This window comes from Mus caroli, chromosome 11 (assembly GCF_900094665.2).
Source record: "Mus caroli chromosome 11, CAROLI_EIJ_v1.1, whole genome shotgun sequence".
Taxonomy (NCBI): Eukaryota; Metazoa; Chordata; class Mammalia; order Rodentia; family Muridae; genus Mus; species Mus caroli.
Window position 1 is genome coordinate 110,531,695 of NC_034580.1, and position 21,620 is coordinate 110,553,314.

At 50.5% G+C, this 21,620-nt stretch overlaps 1 protein-coding gene across 2 annotated transcripts in view; it reads left to right on the forward strand.

Moving 5' to 3' along the window:
* Ttyh2 (tweety family member 2) overlaps positions 1 to 21,620 on the forward strand; it is a 45,753-nt gene that overhangs the window by 15,844 nt on the left and 8,289 nt on the right. For both annotated transcript variants that reach the window (XM_021177205.1, XM_029483852.1), the window contains exons 4-13: positions 5,520 to 5,740; positions 10,707 to 10,802; positions 11,169 to 11,241; positions 15,999 to 16,068; positions 16,342 to 16,397; positions 17,080 to 17,172; positions 17,436 to 17,528; positions 18,725 to 18,867; positions 19,511 to 19,696; positions 20,489 to 20,567. In XM_021177205.1, coding sequence (XP_021032864.1) covers positions 5,520 to 5,740; positions 10,707 to 10,802; positions 11,169 to 11,241; positions 15,999 to 16,068; positions 16,342 to 16,397; positions 17,080 to 17,172; positions 17,436 to 17,528; positions 18,725 to 18,867; positions 19,511 to 19,696; positions 20,489 to 20,567 — 1,110 coding nt within the window. The remainder of the gene's footprint in view (positions 1 to 5,519; positions 5,741 to 10,706; positions 10,803 to 11,168; positions 11,242 to 15,998; positions 16,069 to 16,341; positions 16,398 to 17,079; positions 17,173 to 17,435; positions 17,529 to 18,724; positions 18,868 to 19,510; positions 19,697 to 20,488; positions 20,568 to 21,620) is intronic.

Below are 21,620 nucleotides of genomic sequence, written 5' to 3' on the forward strand. Positions count from 1 at the left end.
AATTTCTGAGTTCAAGGCCAGCCTGGTCTACAGAGTGAGTTCCAGGACAGCCAGGGCTACACAGAGAAACCCTGTCTGAAAAAACCAAAAAAAAAAAAAAAAAGTCTGTAGAAAGAGTAGAAGAGCCCCTCAGCCCTGCCCCCACACCTACACCCCCACACATACAGGGCTGGGAAGAAGCCTCATAAACCCTGCGGTGTGTCGGGACTGTGGGACCAGTGGCACTGTCTCTGGGCTCATCTCTTCACCCCTGGCCCCTACCTGCTTGTCACCTTTGCAGAGTGCTAGCTAGTCTTTCATGCTGATTTTTAAGGTGCTCCCGTGACAGCTTCTGGTGCCTCCTGAGGACTCTGGTGGTGGAAGACCAAATGCATGTTTCAGGGAAACGAGTCCTTGGGCATCTGACCCTCTCTGGACCAGGTCCCTCCAGAATAGCACAGCAAAAGGCACATTTGATTTGTCAGCCCTAACTCGAGGAACTGGTGACCTGGCGTCCTCCCAGGGAGGACTCAACATCTTCTGACCCCCCCCACCCCCAACATGCTCCTTTGAGCTCCTCTGGGGATCTAATCCTTCCATCAGCTCCTGGGGGTGGGGCAGGGACAGGAACTCTCACCTAAAAAAAAATAATAAAATAAATAAACAGGCTGTGGTGCTTCAGATGTGCACTGCTCAGGATTTGTGGGAGCTGGTCCCTGGGAACTCTGTCCTGATGGGGGCCAAGTCCCCAAGGACACCTTCTGTTTATTTGGTATTACCCTGTCTCTCTGTCCCTAGCCACCATCGGCCTTGGAAGTGAGAGAAGCCCGCATGCAGGAGCCCCAAAGCTGTGACCTTCACTGTTGGGAAAACTCAGTCTTTATCTCTGAGGAGGAACTTGCTGGTATCTAGGAACAAGCTCTAGGCTCCCTGCCCTTCTGAGCCAGGTTTGAACACTTGGTTGTGTGACCTCACCCTCACCCTGTCCCTGGAGACAGCCCCTTACCATCTGGCTGTTGCTGCAATGTAAGATAATTGTCCTGGGGCTCCTTGGTGGGGCTGCCAGCTCTGGTAGCATCTCCCCTTTTTATCTAAGAGGGTGGGGAAGGCCTCAAGATGGGTACCTGACAGTCTCTGGCCTGAGGCCTGCAGGAAGATGATAGATCCTTTATAGGGCCTTCCCCCTCATCCAAGGGGTGGGGTCCAAATTGCAGGTAAATGGCTAAATGGCATCAGGTGAATTACCACCAGAGAAAGTAAACTATAGAGTGCTCTCTCCCTCGGGAATTAAGATAATGGCGTCATTATAATAATTACTGCAATCTTGGTGAAGTGGAGGTGCTCAGGTTGTGGGAGGCTGTGGGTGGCAGAGTCAGGATAGAGACTCATCCAGCAGCCCAGATCATAAAGCCGGGCCCTGATGGAGCCCAGATGTAGCAGCCATGGTCAACTAAGAGACCCTTCCAGGGCTGCCCCTAAACACAAAGGCCGAGGACTTTCTGTATGCTCCTCTCTTAGCTAGAGACCCCCACCATCCTGAGCCCATAGTAGGCCTGTGGGAAACTGCTGGGTGGGGAAACTGAGGGAGGAAGAACACAAAGCCCAGTCCTAGGGTCCTTTTCCTCCCCGCTACCTCCCTGAATCCTCTTGACCCGGTCCACACACACCCAGGACCTGGTGATCCCTCCCAGAGGTCAGAATCTCCCTGAGAGCTTGTTAGCCCCAGGGCGCCAGGCCCGCCCTCCTGGGCTCCAGTTCATCTTCTGAGGCAAGCTGAAAATTTGCATTTGTAATGAGATCCTTAGCGATGCTGCTTGCCTGGGGACCACAATTTGGAAGCTACACCCTTGTCCTTAAAGACCTTCTCTCTGGCCTGGGTGCCCACCTGGTGGAAGAGCTGAGCTGTTTCTTTCATCTTCAGCTCCCAAGAGAAAGCCACAGCCCATCTCCGGGGCATCACACCTGTCTTCTTGAAGGGTAAAGACTGGGACCCATGTGAGTAAGCACAGAGCTACAGGGAGGTCCTTGTTGTGATATGCTCTATCACCTGTCTGTCTGTCTGTCTGTCTACCTAGCATGTATCTATCATCTCTTCCCATGAAACAATACCAGGAAAAAAATGGACTTGACAGATGTTTTTTGTCTTGTGGCTTTGTTTCCTCTTCTTTTTTTTCTCTAGTTCAATGTTCTACGATGTGGCCCAGACTATCTTAGAACTCCTGGTCCTCTTGCCTCAACCTCCTGAGCCTTGGACACCATGCTTGGCCTGTTCTTCTCTAATTTTTGTTGTTTTGTTTTTTTTAGCACAGGGTCTCTCTACGAACTCTGGCTGTCCTAGAATTCTAAGTGTAGCGCAGCCTGTGTTGTGTAGCCCAGGCTGTGAGCTGCCACACCTGACTATTCCTTACAAACTTAAATTCTCTGTGTTTTTTCCTTGGGGTTTTGTTTGTTTGTTTGTGGGAGGCACTTATTTTCTTCATGTTTGTTTTTTGAGTCACAGATAGCTCAGGCTGGCTCCCCGTATAGCTAAGGGATGGCCTTGAACTCTTGGTGGTTCTGCTGAGCGCTGGGACTACAGTGTTCAATACAATGCCCAATCTGTTGGATGCCTTGGCTCTAAGTCAGGACCTCCTGCAGGCTGGGCAGGCATTCTATCAAATGAGCTACATGCTCATTCTCGGCTCCTCTTTTCGCTTTGTTTTGTTGGTTTTCGTTTTTTGAGACATTTTTTTTTCTGTGTAGTCCTAGCTGTCCTAGAACTCATTCTGCAGAGATCCACCTGCCTCTGCCTCCCAAAGCTGTGTGCCCCTCCACCTCCAGGAAAGGGAGGACTTTTATTTTTGTTTGTTTTGGGTTTTGGGTTTTTGGGTTTTTGGGTTTTTTGTTTTTTGTTTTGGTTTGGTTTTTTTTTTTTTTTTTTTTTTTTTTTTGAGACAAGAGCTCATCTGTGGCCCAGTCTGGTCTTGACTTTTCAAGGTAATCCTCCTGCCTCAGCCTCCCAATTATTAGGATTCTACAGGCACGAGCCAGCAAGCCCAGTCATATCTGTCTCTATCTTGGTGTCTCTGAATCTGTCACCATCTCCTAAGAACCCAACAAAAGCCAGAAAACGGAAGAGGTGCTGACACACAAGGAAACAGAGAACCATGGTCTGTTCTAGGATCAGGAAGTCACACTGTAGGGAAGGCATGAAAAGCCGCAAGATTGATGTGAAGTTCCCATGATTCCCCGAGCTCAGACCCCTCTCCTATGGGCTCCATTGCTGTGCCCTCCTCCTCTGCCCCTCTGCAGGGATTTTCTCTTGCAGGCTGTGGGAGCCAATGTTGTAGAAATTTTTAATCCCTATCCAGGGTTTCTACCCTGCCTTTGACCATTTAGTATCTGGATAAAAGACACCATCTTTATATTTACAATAAGCCTTAATCAGCATAAGAGCTGGGCAGATATCTACCCTCTATACTATTAGAAACTACTTTCCTATTGATGACTTAATAACTGGCTTATTACTTTCTATGTCTCATCTGGGCAGCTCTTCACTCCAATTGGCCCACCCTCAGGGCCTTGTTTTCATGACTAACCTAACCCGTGGCTTCTGGCTCCTCCTAAGCCAAGGCTATTGGGGAAGGATTAACAAGGCATTCTGTCCTTCTTCCAGCTGTTTGTTTATAACAGTGTCAAAGCAGCAAAGCCAGACCCTGGTAGCATAGTCCTGTTGGCCCAGCTATTCCAGAGGCTGAGGCAGGGTGATCTCAGATTCAAGGTCTACCAGGACTACAGAGCCATTTCCAGGCTAGCCTGGGCAATTAGTAAGACCCTGACTGCAAACAAAATAAACAAAGAAACAAAGCCATTATTCTCTCAACTGCCGACATGATGCAGGCTCTGTGTGGCCAGGTGAGAGTGACCTTTGTAGGTTAAGCTGCCCCTTGCCCCTTGTTTAGGAGCTGTCAAGGACACCCTCAGCCACTTCCTTTCATTTCTGTCTGCACAGACAGATGTTGTTTTGGTTCAAGCAAAGGACAGGTGCCTCTCTACCCACCTCGCAGGACAGACATCATGCAGGGTGGAGGACATGAGCCCAAGATAAAACACTGGTTTCCTCCTGTCCCAGGGCCAGGCTGGGAGAAGAAGACATTTGTTCTCTGTTTTCAAGGCCCCGTTGTTCTGCATGGACTTGTGGTTGGGACACTACAAGCTGATTCTAGCTGGGAGACAAACCCCCCTCTCTTGTAGGGCGCCTGGGACTAAAGCACGAGGCAGCAGCCCGGGGCTCTGAGTCTTTGATGTTATGATCCCAAGGGATTCAAACCCTGGGAGAAGGTTCAGGGAAGAAAAATGGATTCTTTCGGTTCCCTATTTGGAGTCCAGGTTGAGCCTTCCTCTCTGAAATCCAGGAGGCTCGAGGTGTTTGGGATTTCAGAGTTTGGCGCTTTGGGGTTTATATTTGGAATTATTTGTGTTGTTTCCTGCTAGGTTGTTAAAAAGAGTTGGGTTTCCAGGTAAGAGAAACTCAGGCTGCAGTAAGGCTTGGAGAGCCAAAGCCGGATGAGAGCCAGAACAGGGCCGAATGTGACTGGGCTGTGTGTGTGTCTGTGGGTCAGCTTTCCCCACACTATAACACTATAACAAACCCCCTGAGAGCATCAAACTTATAAAGAAAAAAGGTTCCTACTCCTGAAACCTCAGCACTTGGGAAATGGATACCCGAGAATCAAGAGCTCAAGGCTGTTCTCAACTTCATAGCAAGTCCGAGTCCAGCCTGGGCTGCCCATCTCAAAAATAAGACAGTTTTTAAAATGAAAGTGAGAGGGAAAGGGAAAGAAAAAGGCGTGTTTTGGTTCAACCTGGAAGGTTTCTGCTCATGCTGGTTGGTCTCATTGGTTTGGAGCCTTTGAATTGAGAGGCCATGGTGAACCCACAGGACAGGCAGGGCTGCTCACTGCGCTGTATACAGAAACAAAGAAAGAAAGAATTCCAGTGTTAGCCCCGTAGGCAGGGCAGTGCCTGCCTTTAATCCCAGCACTAGGGAGGCAGAGGCAGGTGAATTTCTGAGTTCGAGGCCAGCCAGGTCTACAGAGTGAGTTCTAGGACAGCCAGGGCTACACAGAGAAACCCTGCCTAAAAAAAAAAAACAAAAAAAAAAAAAAAAAAAAAACCAAACAAAACCCTGTCCCAAAAAACCAAGAAAGAAAGGAGGGAAAGAAAAAGAAAAGCCTTCTTTGAGGAAGGACACTCCTCGATGACCTGAAGTCCTGGTACAGCCCTAGGTACCTCTTAAACATTCTACCATTTCCCAGCATCACCAAGCTTGTGCCTATGCCTTTGACATTACTCTTTTGGGAACATTCCAGATCCACATGATGGCAGAAGGCGACAAGATCTCTATCCTTAGCCACTCCTCTGGGAGTCTCATGAGTTCCTGGGTCTGTGTCAGTATGACCATCTCTTCAAGCCCAGCTGGCCAATTGCCACTTCTTCCTCCTGAGATTTTCCAGGGCTATCCCAAGGCCAGGCTCCTAGCCTCTTCCTTACCTCCCCAGGTGTCTGCAAACACCCAGAGGATGAAGGTAGACCTAGAACAGCACCTGGCCCGGCTCAGCGAGATCTTTGCTGCCCGGGGTGACTACATCCAGACCCTGAAGTTTATGCAACAGATGGCAGGCAATATCGTCAGCCAGCTCTCAGGGCTGCCCGTGTGGAGGGAGGTCACCACGCAGCTGACCGAGCTGTCCCACCAGACTGCCTATGTGGAATACTACAGGTGAGGAACCGGGAGAGGCATGTGGGGCTACAGATGCAGACCCATCCAACCCTCCACTCTCCAGCCTCACTGTAACCTCATAGGACAATGAGGTGCTGAGGGGCTCCACCTCACCTTTATCCCATCTACTGTGTACTTTCTTCGGTGCTGTGACTAAATATCTCGGCACAGATTTAAGGAAGAAATAGGAGTTTATTCTGGCTTACAGTTTGAGAGCGTGGTCCATCCTGGCGGGGAAGATGTAGCAGCAGGCGCGTGAGGTCCCTGGTCCCATCGCATCTATAGTCAGAGAGTGAATGAGGAATTCTAGTGTCCAGCTTCCTCCTTCCTATCCAGTAGTTCTTCCCGCCTGGCTTAGTGTCCTAGTTAGTGTTTCTGTTTGCTTCCATGAAACACCATGACCAAATAGCAACTTGGGGAGGAAAGGGTTTCTTTGGCTCACACTTCCACACCACATCGTTGAAGGAAGGCAAGACAGGAACTCAAGAAGGGCAGGAAGCTGATGCAGAGGCCACGGAGGGATGCTGCTTACTGGCTTGCACCCCGTGACTTGTTTAGCTTGCTTTCTTACAGAACCTTGGACCACCAACCCAAGGGTGGTACCATCCCCAAAGAGCTGGGACCTCCTGTATTGATTGTTAAGAAAATGCCCTAAAATAGGGGTTCTCAACACTTCCTAACACTGCAACCTTTTTTCTTTTGTTTTTGTTTTTGTTTTGTTTGTTTTGTTTTGTTTTTTTGAGACAGGGTTTCTCTGTATAGCCCTGGCTGTCCTGGAGCTCACTTTGTAGACCAGGCTGGCCTTGAACTCAGAAATCTGCCTGCCTCTGCCTCCCAAGTGCTGGGATTAAAGGTGTGCGCCACCACTCCTGGCACACTGAAACCTTTTAATACATTTCCTTCATGTTGTGGTGACCCCAACCATAAGATGATTTCTTTGCTACTTCATAACTGGAATGTTGCTACTGTTGCAAATCTTAATGTAAATATCTGATATGCAGGATATCTGCTACGAGACACCCCCCCCCCCAAAGGAATCGAGACCCACGGGTTGAGAACCACTGCCCTATGGGCTTGCCTACTGCCCAGCCTTATTGATGTGTTTTCTCAACTGAAGCTCCCTCTTCTCTGATGATTCTGGCTTGTGTGAAGTGGACATAAAACCAGCCAGAGTACCACCTCAATTAACACCACCTAGAAAATCTTGAACTGCTGAAATAATTAAGCTGATAAAGGCCACTGGTGCTAAGCTTGACAACCTGAGTTCAATTCCAAGACCCCACATGACAGAAGGAGAAAATTGACTTCTGCAAGCTGTTCCTGTGATCTACACATTGTATGACATGCATCTGCACACACACACACACACACACACACATAATTTTCTTAAACCTTTCTCAGACGTGTGCAGAGATTTGTTTCTGAGGTGATTCTAAGTCTCATAAGTTGACAGGATTGGTCCCCACTCCACCTCACTTAGGTATCCAAATTCATCTCTGTCTTATCTGGCCTGTGGCATCTGTTTCTGTCCCTCTGTAACCCCATCCCTGGTAAAGTCACTAAACTCAAATCATAGACCCCAGACTGGATGAATATAGGGTCTCCTGAATATAGGATTTCAGAAGGAATGCTCTTGAGAGCCAAGGAAGGCAACTCTCTCTGTCCTAGGTTGACCTTCATCCAAATGGTAACGTGCACGCATGTAGTATGCGTGCATCATGTGTGACACAAACGTCATTGTACTCAAAGGGTCAGGCATCCAGCATCGTAGACACAGGATGGAACACATAAGCAAGTCTTGCCTGACAAGCTTCAGCTCTTTGAATCCCTTCCTCCCCCAAATAACTTGGCCCCTCTTCAGAGACTCTGCCCCAACATTGCACAATATACTCTTGGTTTTCTGGATTAGTAGTATTCTATTATATCATAAACTCCTACCCAGGAGGCCACTGCTGGGCTGAGTCAAGAGGAAATGCGCAGGCCTCTTCCCTCAAACTCCCTTTCTCCCAAAGGGAGATGCTCACTCAGTCCTGAGCTCTCTGGGTGGTGCTCTGGGATCCAGGTGGTGCTCCCATCCCTCATCAAATTTCCTTCATGTCATAGATATTCTAAATGGACAGGGCCCTTGGTGTTACTTCTCTCAGATCCTCAGGGACAAAATGCCACCCTCCCAGGGGACCCAAAGGAACTGCCAGCTCTGAGGAGATGGTCTGCCATCACCCGGGACCCTCAACAGCAGGATCTGACGAGCCCCTCGATGTGTGGGCTGTCCACTTCCTGAGCCCTTGAAATCACATCAGGCCGAGTGGAATATCCATAGAGGGGGTGTCCTTGTTGACCTGGCTTTTTTTTGTTGTTTGGTTTTGTTTTTGTTTTTTTTCGAGACAGGGTTTCTCTGTGTAGCCCTGGCTGTCCTGGAACTCACTTTGTAGACCAGGCTGGCCAGGAACTCAGAAATCCGCCTGCCTCTGCCTCCCAAGTGCTGGGATTAAAGGCGTGCGCCATAACACCCGGCTGGCTTTTTTTCTTTTCTTGAGTGCATCTGGCTGACCCGGTGGGCATTGTAGTAAAGACTATGGTAGAAATGGGTAAGGATCTTACATATCGGAAGACGCTTCGTAATCCAGGTCACTTTAAGGAGCAAGAATCATCTGAGCAGGTCCCTGAAACTGCCGAATGCCGAGGGCCACGCCCCCATCTCTGCCAGTGTTTGTAGCTCACAGGCTTCTTGGAGAACCTTCCCAGAAAGGCTTTCCAGCAGTTGTTAATGCTGGCCATCCACTCCCATCAGAACACTTTACCGGGGAGACACATCTAGCTCAGAGGAGAGAAGAAGCCGAGGCTTACCGCCGCCGGGGGCTGAGATGTGAATACTGGCTTATAGATGCCGGATGTGGTGGGGTTGGGGTGGGGTGAACCGACAGCATTAGCTCAGCAGACAAGAGCCAAGTTCATGGTGAGAACTCCCTCCCCCCAGTTCCCAGGGGCTCCTCTGGGAGAACACATCCGCCCAGGAGCTGTTTCTAGGAACAGTTTACACACGGAGCCATGGCTGCAGGAATTGCGAAAGCGCGCGGCTGTGGAGGGGTCAGGGGCTCTTCTGCGTCTGGATTTCCTACAGATGGGAGAGAAGACAGAAGGAGCACCTGATCTTTAGGTTGGAAGCTCGGAACCCATGTTTTAGACAGTAACTGGGGTAGGAGGCACCTATGTCTCTGGAAGGAAGGAAAACATAGGGTTCCTATGCAACTTCCAGAAATCTTAGCCACCATAGGTCTCCACCTTCCAATCTGTAGCATGGGACGCAACACTAGATGCATCCCAAAGTTCTTTCAGCTCTGACTTTTTAAGAAAACTGGCTCCTGGGTGACCTCCAGCAAGTGACAAGCCAGCTCTATCCATGTCCCAAAGCTGCAGCCCCATTTCTGGGACCCCAGAGACCTGCCGTGGAGTAGCCGCTGCTCTGGTTGGGGTTGAGGCTTTCGATTAAGCCCCTGCTTTTAAGCAGCAGACCTCCATTCACAAAGACAGCATCTTATTTGGCTTCTGGGAATCTCCAGCCTGCTCCATCTTCCTCAGAGCTTCTTGTCACTTCCTACCAGTTCCATCTTGGCCTACTTATACCCCAAGGCCCAGTCCTTAGTACCACATGAGACGTGTGCATGTCCCTAGTCACAGCACTTGGAAGCCGAAGGCAGAAGAAGAACCACAAGTTAAAGCGATAGCGAGTTTGAAGCCATCCTGGAATATGTAAGACCCTGTCTTTTTAAAAAGTGACAGAAGGTATATGCCAGTCCCTAGCTGGCATAGGACAGGCTTTTTCTAGAAGCTCTGTAGGTAGCCTAGAGGTTAGATGGGACCCCAGGATATCCCAACCCCTGTTCCCATCTGAATTCCCTGATGGTCAAGAGCGAGCTCTCTCACACAGGCACCCTGATACCAAGCTCAGCTCTTGGCACAAATGTTGGTTGAAGAAACCTCTGCATACTACACTGTCTGTTGCCCACAGGCTAGATGGGCAAGATGGGAGGCCTTGGGGAAGACAGACAGGCATCCATCAAAGAAGGGGGCCTTTCTGATCCGTAATGTTGGGCCTTACTACATCTGTTCTCTGAGGGTTCTAGAAACAAAGCAGAGGAGATGGGAGCTGCCTGACTGGTGGGAGGGAGCTGCAGAAACAGAGCTGTGTGGTCTACTGTGAGGCCTTCAGCCACATATGTCAGAGTTTATTAAAATGTGGGTATGGGCTGGCAAGATGGTTCAGTGGTTAAGAGCACTGACCACTCTTCCACAGGTCCCCAGTTCAATTCCAAACAACCACATGGTGGCTCACAACCATCTGTAATGGTATCAGATGCCGGCTTCTGCTGTGTCTGAAGAGAGTGGCAGGCAGTGACAGTGTACTCCTATACATAAAATAAATCTTAAAAAAAAAAAAAAACTTGGACGGAAGGATTGGGATGTAGCTCAGTTAGCATGTATGAGGTCCTGGACTTGTTCCTGAATGTTATAAAAATTAGTAGTATTAAATAAACCTAAATATTCATATCCTTTGGGCCACAGGTGAGTTTGCTATTAAATAGCACAGGCTACCCTGGAATTCGCAAGAACTGGGATTCCAGGTGTGGCTTCATTTTTCTCTCTTGCATAATTTACATCTCAGGCTCTTAGTAGACCTGTTTTTCCTTAGGTTCTTAGGTGGCTGTGAGTAGTGGCAGACAGACAATATAGGTATAGATATTTTCCACCGTGATGGAAAGTTCTAGTGCCTTGTACTGGCCTAGGTACATTCCACCAGATGGTTAAGGCACAGGGTGGGAGAGTTCAGCCTCCTCCAGGTATAACTGAAGGTGTGGTTACTCCAGCCCCTGAGGACCCTTAACCTGGCGACTGTTCTGATCTCCCAAGAGCAGCAGGTGGGCATTTCTACTCTGCCCACCCTCATGTTGTCTTTGCCTCTGCTCAGGTGGCTGTCCTACCTCCTGCTTTTCATCCTGGACCTGGTCATCTGCCTTGTCACCTGCCTGGGACTGGCCAGGCGGTCCAAGTGTCTCCTAGCCTCGTGAGTAGCCCTGTTTATTATGCTCCTGAAGCAGAGTCGGGCTGGGGGCCACCTACAGAGGGAGATGAGGGCATGGCCAGACCCTGAGAGTGGTCGTAGCCAGGTTGCCCCTCCTCAGCACCCAGCTCCCCTGCAGGAAGGGCTCCTTGTGTGTCTTTGTGCTGTCACAGCTGGTCTTTTCAACCAAAGCATTGAGATCCATAGCTCTCCTAGGATTTAGCAGAGAGGGGGTAGGGGTTGGGGTCTGCACATGGCAGGATAGAGCTGTGTCTGGGAGGATGGGTGTTGAATTTAGGTCGGATGACTGCTGTCCAAAAGACCCTTTCCTGTCGCCTTGCAATCCCAGAGTGTCTGCCTCTCTCCTAGCATGCTGTGCTGTGGAATACTGACCCTGATCCTCAGCTGGGCGTCTCTGGCTGCTGATGCTGCAGCAGCAGTGGTAAGTGAGAAGGGGATTGTGGGTGACTGGTCTGATCAGGACAATCTGCCTGTCCCCTCCTCTTCATAGACCCCATACGGGCAGGCTTTGGCTCAGTCCCTTACCCACTATTCCAGTCTCAGGACTAAAGAGGCTTGGATCACTTTGTCCAGGCTCAGAGACAGGAAGGTGTTTGTCCAACGTTGCAGGGCTTTGGGGACAGAGCCAAGACGAGACATACTGCGTGTTTGGGCATGCAGAGAACTTGAGGGTGGCCAGATAGCTTCTGTGTGGGCTTGAAGTGTTGAATTCTCTGAATGGGTTCTGAAGCTCTGTCCTTTACCTGCTTGCTGCCTGGCACAGGTACATAGAAGGTGGCATCTTTTACCTTCTGTTCCTGCAGCCCAGTCACCCTCATATGTGTGTGCGCTTCTGAATGTGGTTCCTCAATGTTATGCAAAAGCGAGGGATTTCCTATGTAAGAACGTAAAAACAAAACAGCAACAACAAAAACAAAACCCACTGAAAACTATTTGCTCTTGGAGCTGAGCTGCCTGAGTACCCATTCATTTAGTGCGTGTGTGTGTGTGTGTGTGTGTGTGTGTGTGTGTGTTGGTGTGTTTTTTATGTGCCTCAATCTGCAGAACCCAGGAGGACTTGGTGTTCCCTGGGGACAGTCACTAGGGGGAGGAAGACATGGTGTGAATCCCTAGTTATAGGTGCTTGCTCTGTGAGTGTGTGTTGCTGTGTGCCTGTGTGAAGACGCATGCTTATACAACTGCACGTGTGCTGGGGAGGACTCATTTTACTAGGCGATACCAAGGTACCACGCTGATTCGAGGGCTGTAGCCAACCCCGAGGTCTGCACCTGCTCCTCCCTACCCACACCAGGCCTGGTGTCCCTGGGGATGACTTGGGCATTTTTTCAAGCCCACAGAATAAATGGCTTCTGGTGCCACCTGACTCTGCCACTCTTGGAGGTTTATTCAGAAGTGCTAAAGAGCTTGTTCTGGTGATGCATACCTATGGGCCCAGTTCCTCTGGAAACTGAGGCAGGAGGATTGCAAATTAAAGACCCATCTGAACTACAGTTTAAGTATAGCCTGATCAACTTAGTAAGGCCCTGTCTTTAAACAGGAGCTGGAGAGCTGGCTCAGCTGTTAAGAACACTTGTTGCTCTTACAGAGGATCCTGGTTCCCATCCTAGTACCCACATGGTGGCTTACAACCATCCAAAACTCCACTTCCAGGGCATCTGATGCCCTCTTCTGACTTCCAAGGACACCAGACACACACACAGGTGGTGCACACATGCATGCGCATACATACACATACAAACACATGCATTTTACCTCATACACATAAAATAAATCTACCTCTGGGAGAGTGGGGCTGGGAACGTAGCTCAGTGGCAGAACGCTTACCTGGTATGTAAGAAGCTGTAGGCTTGAGTACTCTAGTACTATAGCAGGGGCTAGAGAAGGCTGGGGTGCTCAGTTAGGAAGGTGCTTGCTGACACAGACCCAGCCCTGGGCTTAGTCCTCAGCACTGCATCAACTGGCTGAGAGACTACCCATTATCCTCCCAGCACTTGGGGGCATTAGAAACACGGGTTGTCAGTTTAAGGGTTACCTGAGCCCCTGTCCCAAAGCAAATAAAAACAAAAGGAGATGGGTATTTCTCATTTTTGTGCTGTGGTCACATACAAGGACTGGTGCAGAAAAAACAGTGCTGAAGTCCAGGCTGTGCTCAAAGCATCCTGGTAGCCTTTGGAGGTTGTAAACACTATGGGGGGGCGGGCTCCGCTCCCCAGAGTGATGGGCACAGCTGCCTGGCTGGCAGCCTCTTCTCCAGAGACAACTGCAGGCGCAGGGAAGCTTTCTGTACTATGGGGTGGGTTCGCTTTTGGCAGCCTTTGCCATTTGAAGAAGCAATAGGGTCCAGCTTGCTACCGTGAGCTGCCCCTTGGGAGCTGGCTTCCTCCCAGTGGGGGCTTCTCCCACCGAGCATCTTGCGTTCAAGGAACCAAGAACCGATAGGCAGCCGTTTTATCTGCAACCGGGTACTGTGGAATGCCAGGGAGCTGGGAGCCATGCCAGTTCCCTAATTCCTTTACTCTGGGCCCTTGTGCGGGAGATGGGGGGTGTGTGAGGGCACTGAATGGGCCTTTGACAGAGCCGAGGCTGCTGTAGCATTTTAATAGGAAGAGGGGTATGGAGGAGCTGCGTGGGGGAGGGCACCAGCTGTCCAAGGGGTCATTGTGTAAAGCTCTTGCGTTCCTCCCCTGCCACCCTGCCCTCTGAGGCCAATTCGGAGGGCAGTGGGGGCCAGATTCACACCGTCACCCCTCCCCCAACCTGCCCATCAGGCAGGGCATCCACAGGACAGAGTATGGCCTCTGAGACCGTTCCAGGGCATGCTGAGTGGAGGGAAGGTGAGCACTGGGGAACGGAGCTCAGAGCCTCCTGACCTGTGACCTGTGCCCTCTCTGCTGACCATCCTGGCCATCCTCATGTAGTCAGTAATGAGCCACAGACATGCTTTCGGAGCTGGGAGCTCTTCCCAGCCGAGGAGAGGCAATACCAAGAAGGAAGAGGGCAGGAGGTTGGTCAGGAGCCTCTATGGGTGCTTTGGCTACAGCAGACATGACAGAACACTCCCAGAACATTCAGGTCTGATGGACAGCAGGCCCACCTCCTGGGCCACAGGCAGGGGCATAGCTGCTATAGCTCCCAGCCTTGGCTGTGCCATCCTTTCATTCCTTCCTAGCAGCAGAACCTCTGGAAAGCCACCAGTGTTCTCCATGCCTCAGTTTTCTCCTGGGTAAAATGGGGAGAATAGTCCCTGGTGCCTCAAAGGGCACACAGTGGTTGGCTGTTCAATGTGTAGTAGCCATCTTGGCTTCTGATCCAGTTCTCACCATGTGAGAGTCACAGGGATGACCCCTTCAGACAATCAGGAACTTCCTGTAGGCTCAATCTGGGCCAGGCTCTGGGCAACTTCTCCTGCCCACTTCACTTGCGCCAGGTGCTCTCTTCCCCATCTCTGCCCTTCTTCCATCCCATTCGAAATCGAACTTCTAATGTATGGACAAATACTTGCATGCATGCACGGATGTATACGTACCTACAGGCTGCACGTGCACATACATATGCCACCCTCATTGATAGATTTGGCTTCTCACAGCAAGCCATGTACCCCACAATATCTTAACCCCCTTTCTCTCCTGGCCTTAGCAGAGAAAGAAGAGAAGCCTCAGCTATGGTAAAGCTTCCTGAAGAAGTTCCCTAGTTCCCCCTCTTTGGAGCCCAGTCTTCCTGAGGTGTGACTCAAACACAGTGGTCTTATTCCGTTTACCGAGGCAACCCTAGCCTGGCTCCAGCCAAGGGATGCGGGTGTGCAGCCGGGCCTGCTGGCGCTGCATCTCTATTGATAATAATAGGCCAGCTGATTTATTATGTATGGTGGTGGTTTGTATATAAAACCCTTCTCCGTGGTCTTGAGTGCCTGTGGGTGATTGCATATGTTGGGGGTGGTGATCGTGTTTGTGTGGGAGAGGAGATGAATGTTGGGGTACTCTGGAGAAGTTTGGAATCCAGAGGAGCCTATTGCTCTCCAACACTCCCCCCCCCCCACACACACATTTTCTACTCTTAGTCTCACGATGCAGACACACACCCCTGACAAGTACCAATCCTAGAACTGCGCCTGTACCTAGTAAGAGCTCAAAACCTATCAATTTGATGCCTGAGGTGATGCTTCTGGTGGACAGAGTACCCCTCGTGGTACAGCACCACCTGAAGGAGTCCCGTGCTCAGGGATCAGGCATCGGAGAAGCAGGGTGACTCCTTAGTATATGGCATAGGAGGAAGAGCTTGCTCTGGCTGCTCTGAAAGATGGGGCACCCCATTTCTCCCTCCGTGTCACCGGTGTCAGATCTGGGTTCAGAACTTCCTCAGCCACTTCTCTTTCCTGTTGTCATACTGACCTCAGGAGTCCCTTAGCCGGGCTGGGAGCCAATCCTACCCCTCTGACTCCTTGCCACTGGTCACAGCAACGAAAACCTGCTTCAAAAGCTCCAAGATGAACTCTGCGCCAGCCTCACCCTTCAGAAGACAAGTCAGAACCGTGTGTGTGTGTGTGTGTGTGTGTGTGTGTGTATGTGTTACACACCTTTAATCCCAACACATATGAGGCAGAGGGCAAGTGGATCTCTGTGAGTTCAAGGCCAGCCTGATGTACATAGTGAGCTCTGAGACAACCAGAACTACATAGTTAGACCCTGCTTTTTGCGGGGTGAGTCGGGGCAGGGAGAACAGATGACAAGTTAGGGACTTTCCATAGTTTGACCACCAGAGTGTGCAGAGCTTGATAGTTGTAAGAATACAGTTAAAAAGAACAAATAAGCCTGAGAGCAAAGGCATCCTAATCCCAGACACACCCAGCCTGCCGCTGTCCCGCCCCCAGCAGAGATTCCCAGCCTCCTGGGTATCCGGCACTGAAAAAGAATTCAGAAATAAGAGGTCCCAGTCCAGAAAACCGTACATACAGTCATATATAAGGTGGATAGTGTCATTATGTCATCACCACAGATAAGACCACTCAAGTACAAAAAGAATAAGTAAACTGTCCAAGGTGACAGAAGCAGGATTCAAACCCAGAAATCTGGCTCCCAGTCTAGGGCTTCTGCCCTAGAATGAGTTAGAGATCAAGGTGACCAGGGCAGCAGTGCCTGAGGCTCTGACCTTCCTCTATCCAATCCTGTCTCCATGACTCAGGGCACCAGTGACTTCTGCATGGCTCCTGACATCTACATCCTGAACAACACACGGAGCCAGATCAACTCCGGTAATGTCCTCTGGGACCGCTGTCCCTAGAGCCATTCATTCCCTCAGCTCAGGCTAAGCCCATATGACCCAACTAGCTACACTTTATCTCTAACTTTAGTCACCCAGCATCTCGCTACCCCAGACTTGGGATTCTCTAGACCATGGGCCACTTGCTGAAAAACTGCCTCCATTAGGTGTTTGAGAGAAGGAGGAGTGGGCGGGACCACTGAGCAGGCGGAGGGTCTGGTCTGTTTCCTATGATCTTCCTGACACTGATGCTATTGCCTTGCAGAGGTGACCCGGTACTACCTCCATTGCAGTCAGAGCCTAATCAGCCCGTTCCAGCAGGTACAGCCACCCACACCTCCCCTTGCCCATTCCACAGCCCCTCATCTCTGGGTCTCCCTCTCTCTGTACTCTCAGCCACACCATGTACCAAGATGGTGGACAGCCGGGCCTTGCTTTCACTGTGGTCCTCTTTTGGCCACTCTCTGAAGGGGACTTTGCTCTTGGTTACTCCACTCTTTCCCTTTTCTACGCTTACAAGTGTGCGCCTTCCTGGAGAGCTGGTTACTCTGTGGGTGTTAGGCAAGAGATGGGGGCAAGCCTCAAGGCTCTGCATTTCTCACAAGCTCCCTGGCAAGGTCCATGGTGTTTGTCTGAGGACCACATCTGAGAAGTAAGAAGCATGGCTCTCAAAAGCTAAAGGGGTGTGGGAAAGACATCTTATGAGGAAGGAGCATATTCATGCCATAGTGGTTGGGTTGACCAGATGGTTAAAAGTCTGAATGCTGGGGAATAAGTTCCCTCTCTGAGTCCAGGTTCTCCAGTGTTCCAAACCAATAGGATCCAATTTATTATGCCTGTCCCCATCAGAGTCCAAGAAACTCTTTACAGTGGGTACGGCCTGCCCAGATCCTCCTGTATATTTGCCTGGTTGGTAATGTGAGTACAGGAGGACCAGCCTCCTGGTAACTATGGGACTTCTGGGAAATGGATCCTCACAGAAAGCTGTGTTCTCTCCACCCAGTCACTGACCACCTTCCAGCGCTCATTGACCACCATGCAGATCCAGGTTGGAGGCCTGCTGCAGTTTGCCGTGCCCCTCTTCCCTACAGCAGAGGTAAGAGAGCTGCCACTTGTAGCAGCTGTATCGGGAGGAAGGGAGCCCTAGTTGAGCTCTCCCCACTCCTACAGCCACCCTTGCACTTGTGTACTCCAGCAGGTTTGGGTGAGCACCCTGCCAGCTATGCATCCCTCACTTCTCTGTGGCTCAGCTCTTCCCTTCTAGGGAAAGGCCTCTCTGCACAGCAGCTCTCTCTAATCTTGTGTGCACGCCCTCCCCAGCTGCTCACTCTGCCTTCTCTCTCCCTCTTCCTACTTCAGAAAGACCTTCTTGGCATCCAGCTTCTGCTAAACAACTCGGAGATCAGCCTGCACCAGTTGACCGCCATGTTGGATTGCCGAGGGCTGCACAAGGTACTGGGTGACCGACTGTGGAGGGTGTGGGGTACACCTGCAAGGTACATTTTCCCAGAGAGAAGCCAGCCAAGACCTAGGGAAAGACTACCCAAGCCTCCTTCAGGCCCAGACATGAGGCTGAAGCCAAGCAGTGGGAAGTGAAAGGAGGTGCCTTGTTTCTTGGTTTCTCTGATGGCTGCTGAGGGGCACCCTATGAAAGGAACTTAGGGTAGGAACCTAGGAGGTTGGCTTTAGAACATTGGAAGACCCTGATTAAATGCTGACTACATAGTTGTTCACTGCCTAGACTCCCAGCCATCTGGTCAACCCATCCTTCTCCCCATCTTACAAGCCAATGTTTGAATCTTATTGCCAGGATGTAATGTGCCAGACATGTTGATGCATGCTTGTACTTAGATGTGGATGTAGGAGGATCATGCATTTAAGACCATCTGCACTGTATAGTGAAGTTGTGTCTCGGAGAGAGAGAGACTGAGAGGGGCAGGAGCCAGATAGAGTGACACATGCTTTTAATACCCAGATCTTGGGAGGCAAAGCCAGGTGGAGCTTGTGTGAGTTCCAGGCTAGCTAGGGCTACATAGTTAGGTCCTGTATAAAAACAAACAAACTAAATGTGTGTGTGTGTGTGTGTGTGTGTGTGTATGTATATATGTATATGTATATACATATATACATACACACATATGTGTGTGTATTATGTAACATATATACACATATATTATATATTATATAGTAATGCAAGGGACACTGAGGGTATGTGAGCACCTCACCCCCAAGCAGTGAGCCATTGTATTTCAACATCTTCCACAACCCATATAGACTTAGAATAAGCACATATGTTTATCCGTGATGTATACCCATACTCACACACAAATCATATACACTTACACATACTTACACATGAAATAATAAACATTTTTAAAAATGAAAGAGTTTTGGATATAACCTGTTTCCAGTCCTACAACTAGCTGCCCCCTCATCCATTTAGTTTGAAGTCAGCCTCCAGTGTCCGGCACACAGTAGGAGGTCAGCAAATTCTTGTCCCAAGGAGTCTGTCAGGTACCTCCGGGGAGAGGAAGGTGCTTTGGGTGGGAAGCTGCCAGGAGATGTTCGGTACAGGCAGAGAGGAGAAGGGCTGCCAAAGAAGGGTTCAGACCCCAGCCCTCTGCAATGACATGTCCCTGTTTCCCCAGGACTACCTGGACGCCCTCACTGGCATCTGCTATGATGGCATTGAGGGCCTGCTCTTCCTTGGTCTCTTCTCCCTCTTGGCTGCCCTGGCTTTCTCCACCCTGACCTGTGCCGGACCTCGTGCCTGGAAATACTTCATCAACAGGTAGGGTACCAGAAAGGCAGAGCCCACCCCATCCCAGCAGTAAGGAGGATTTCTGCAGGGGACATCACCATCTGGTCACCTGAGACAAAAGAGGGCCGCAGAGGTGGCTGGATGTCCCTGAGAGTTAAAATAGATCCCCACAAAAGTAACTGAGCCAAAGATGGCGATAACCCACCTGACCCCACCCAGTAGCCCTTGCTTTTCTTCCTGGGCAACAATTTGCAAGGTGACATAATGAGGGTGAAAGGCCCCAAGAAAGAGCAGGGAGGATCAAAGATATTACTGTCAAGATGGGATTTTCAGGCTCCTTGGGGGCAGAGAGAGAGAGAGAGAGAGAGAGAGAGAGAGAGAGAGAGAGAAAGATAGGAATGGATTTCAGGACCTCATGGACGGACAAGAGGGAAGGAGTGGACCGCCTTCCCACCCCATGTGCAGCCAGTAAGGGGCTCTGCCTGGAAGAGGTGGGCGTGGAGTTGGGGTCCAGTGCAGTAAGTCGTGCCTCTGAGGACCTTGCTTTTGTAGATGCTGAAGGAGATGCATATGGCCTGAGAGTATCCTAGGAAGAGAGATTGGAAGCACAGTAGGACCCCATGGCCTTGAGGCTCACCCCTAATGGCTGGCCGGTTTCTACATCTCCTTCTAGGGACAGAGATTATGATGACATCGACGATGATGACCCTTTCAACCCCCAAGCTCGGCGCATCGCGGCCCATAACCCCACAAGGGGGCAACTGCACAGTTTCTGCAGCTACAGCAGCGGCCTTGGCAGCCAGTGCAGCCTTCAGCCTCCCTCCCAGACCATCTCCAATGCCCCAGTCTCTGAGTACATGTACGCACAGTAGGGCCGCTGAGTCTATCACACCCAGGCTGGGCGGCATAGCCCTCCCAGCCCTGCAGTGAGGCTGGATTGATAGACAGAGTATTTGGTCTCCAGAAACACATGGGGAAGGGAGGGTACCAGAGGCCAAACCTGATCTTCCCGACTGTAGCCCAGAATGCCTGACAGGAGCGTATAGTCACCCTCCCACAGCTGTGTGTGCTGGGCAAAAGCACGCCGCAGGCGTCAAGCCTGACCCTTTGTCACATGCCCCCAGGTCAATCCCAAGTCTGAGAAGCTGCACTTCTCCAAGCCATGCTCCCCCTGGCATCTCTCTCTCCTTAGCTGCCTCCTCCCTGGTCCCCCTAGAGCAGTGGTTCCCACCCTGTGGGTCAGGACTGCCACACAGGTCACCTCTCAGATACCCTGCGTATCAAATGTTTACGTTATGATCCCTAACAATAGCAAAATTACAGTTACGAAGTAGCAACAAAAATAACTTTATAGCTCTGGGTCACCACAGCATGAGGGTATGAAAGGTTGGAAGCATCAGGAAGGTTGAGAACCACTGCCCTAGAGTGTTCGTTCCTTTTGACTCCTCCTGCACCTTGAGGGTCTCACACTATAAACCAAGCTGTCCTCACTCAACCTCCCCTGTGCTTGGATGACAGGTGTGAGCCACCACGCCCAGGTCTCTTTCCTTTATTGTCCTACCCACAATCCCTCCATCATACCCACAACCCTCAACTCCCATGATTGATCAAGAGTTCCTGCACACATATCTGATCTCCTCTTGGCCCACAGGAACCAGGCCATACTCTTTGGTGGGAACCCACGATACGAGAATGTGCCGCTCATCGGGAGAGGTTCCCCTCCGCCCACAGTAAGTATCCTTTTGTGGCCCGTCCCTGTCGGGGACATAATCAAAGATAAAAGCTGTCAGTGCAATGTGTGGTCCCCACAGAGACGCGAAAGAATGTGATATGATAGCTCTGTTACCAAATACGTATTAAAGCAGACTGCCACACGTCACGGGCCATCCACTACCCGGACCGTAAAGACGCCAATCGATCTCGCCCTGTTAGATGGCCTCTTGGGCATGGCCCATTGCACAACTGTCCTTGAGATAAATGGCCTCTGTCTTCAAGCTAGAGGACCAGGGACTGCATTTGTCACACTGGCACTTCACAAATCCACATGGTACTTAGCGTAGCCATGCTCGGTTGGCCATTGATTTAACTCAAGGGGAAAGACAAATTTCTCACATCACGTGACAGCCAGTAGGCTCCAGCTTAGAGCCAGGCACCTAAGCAGTCACAGGAGATTGTGGGACACACACACACACACACACACACACACACACACACAACTGTCTGACTGTCTGGGATAATGACCTTTATACAGCCTTCAAGAAACTCTCCTGGGGCCAGAGATGTGGATTCAGGGATGTGGGGTCCCTGCCCAGCACCAAGTATAACTGGGTGTGGTGGTTTAGGAAATTCTAGGTCACACAGAGCAAGTTCAAGACCTACTTCAAAAAAATGAAAGAGAAAAATATTCTTCCTGCATTCTAAGGTTAGGGGGAAGTTGCCTTGGCGTTGGTTTGTTTGTTTGTTTCATGTGCATGGTTTTGTTGTTGTCGTTGTCGTCGTCGTCGTCATCATCGTCGTTGTTTTGGCTGCTGGTATGTCTGTGCACCACAGGCGTGCCTGGCACCTGTGGAGGCCAGCGGAGGATATCAGATCCCTCTGGAACTGAAGTTACAGACAATTGTAAACCATCATGTGGCCGGGCGTGGTGGCGCACGCCTTTAATCCCAGCACTTGGGAGGCAGAGGCAAGCGGATTTCTGAGTTCGAGGCCAGCCTGGTCTACAAAGTGAGTGCCAGGACAGCCAGGGCTACACAGAGAAACCCTGTCTCGAAAAACCAAAAAAA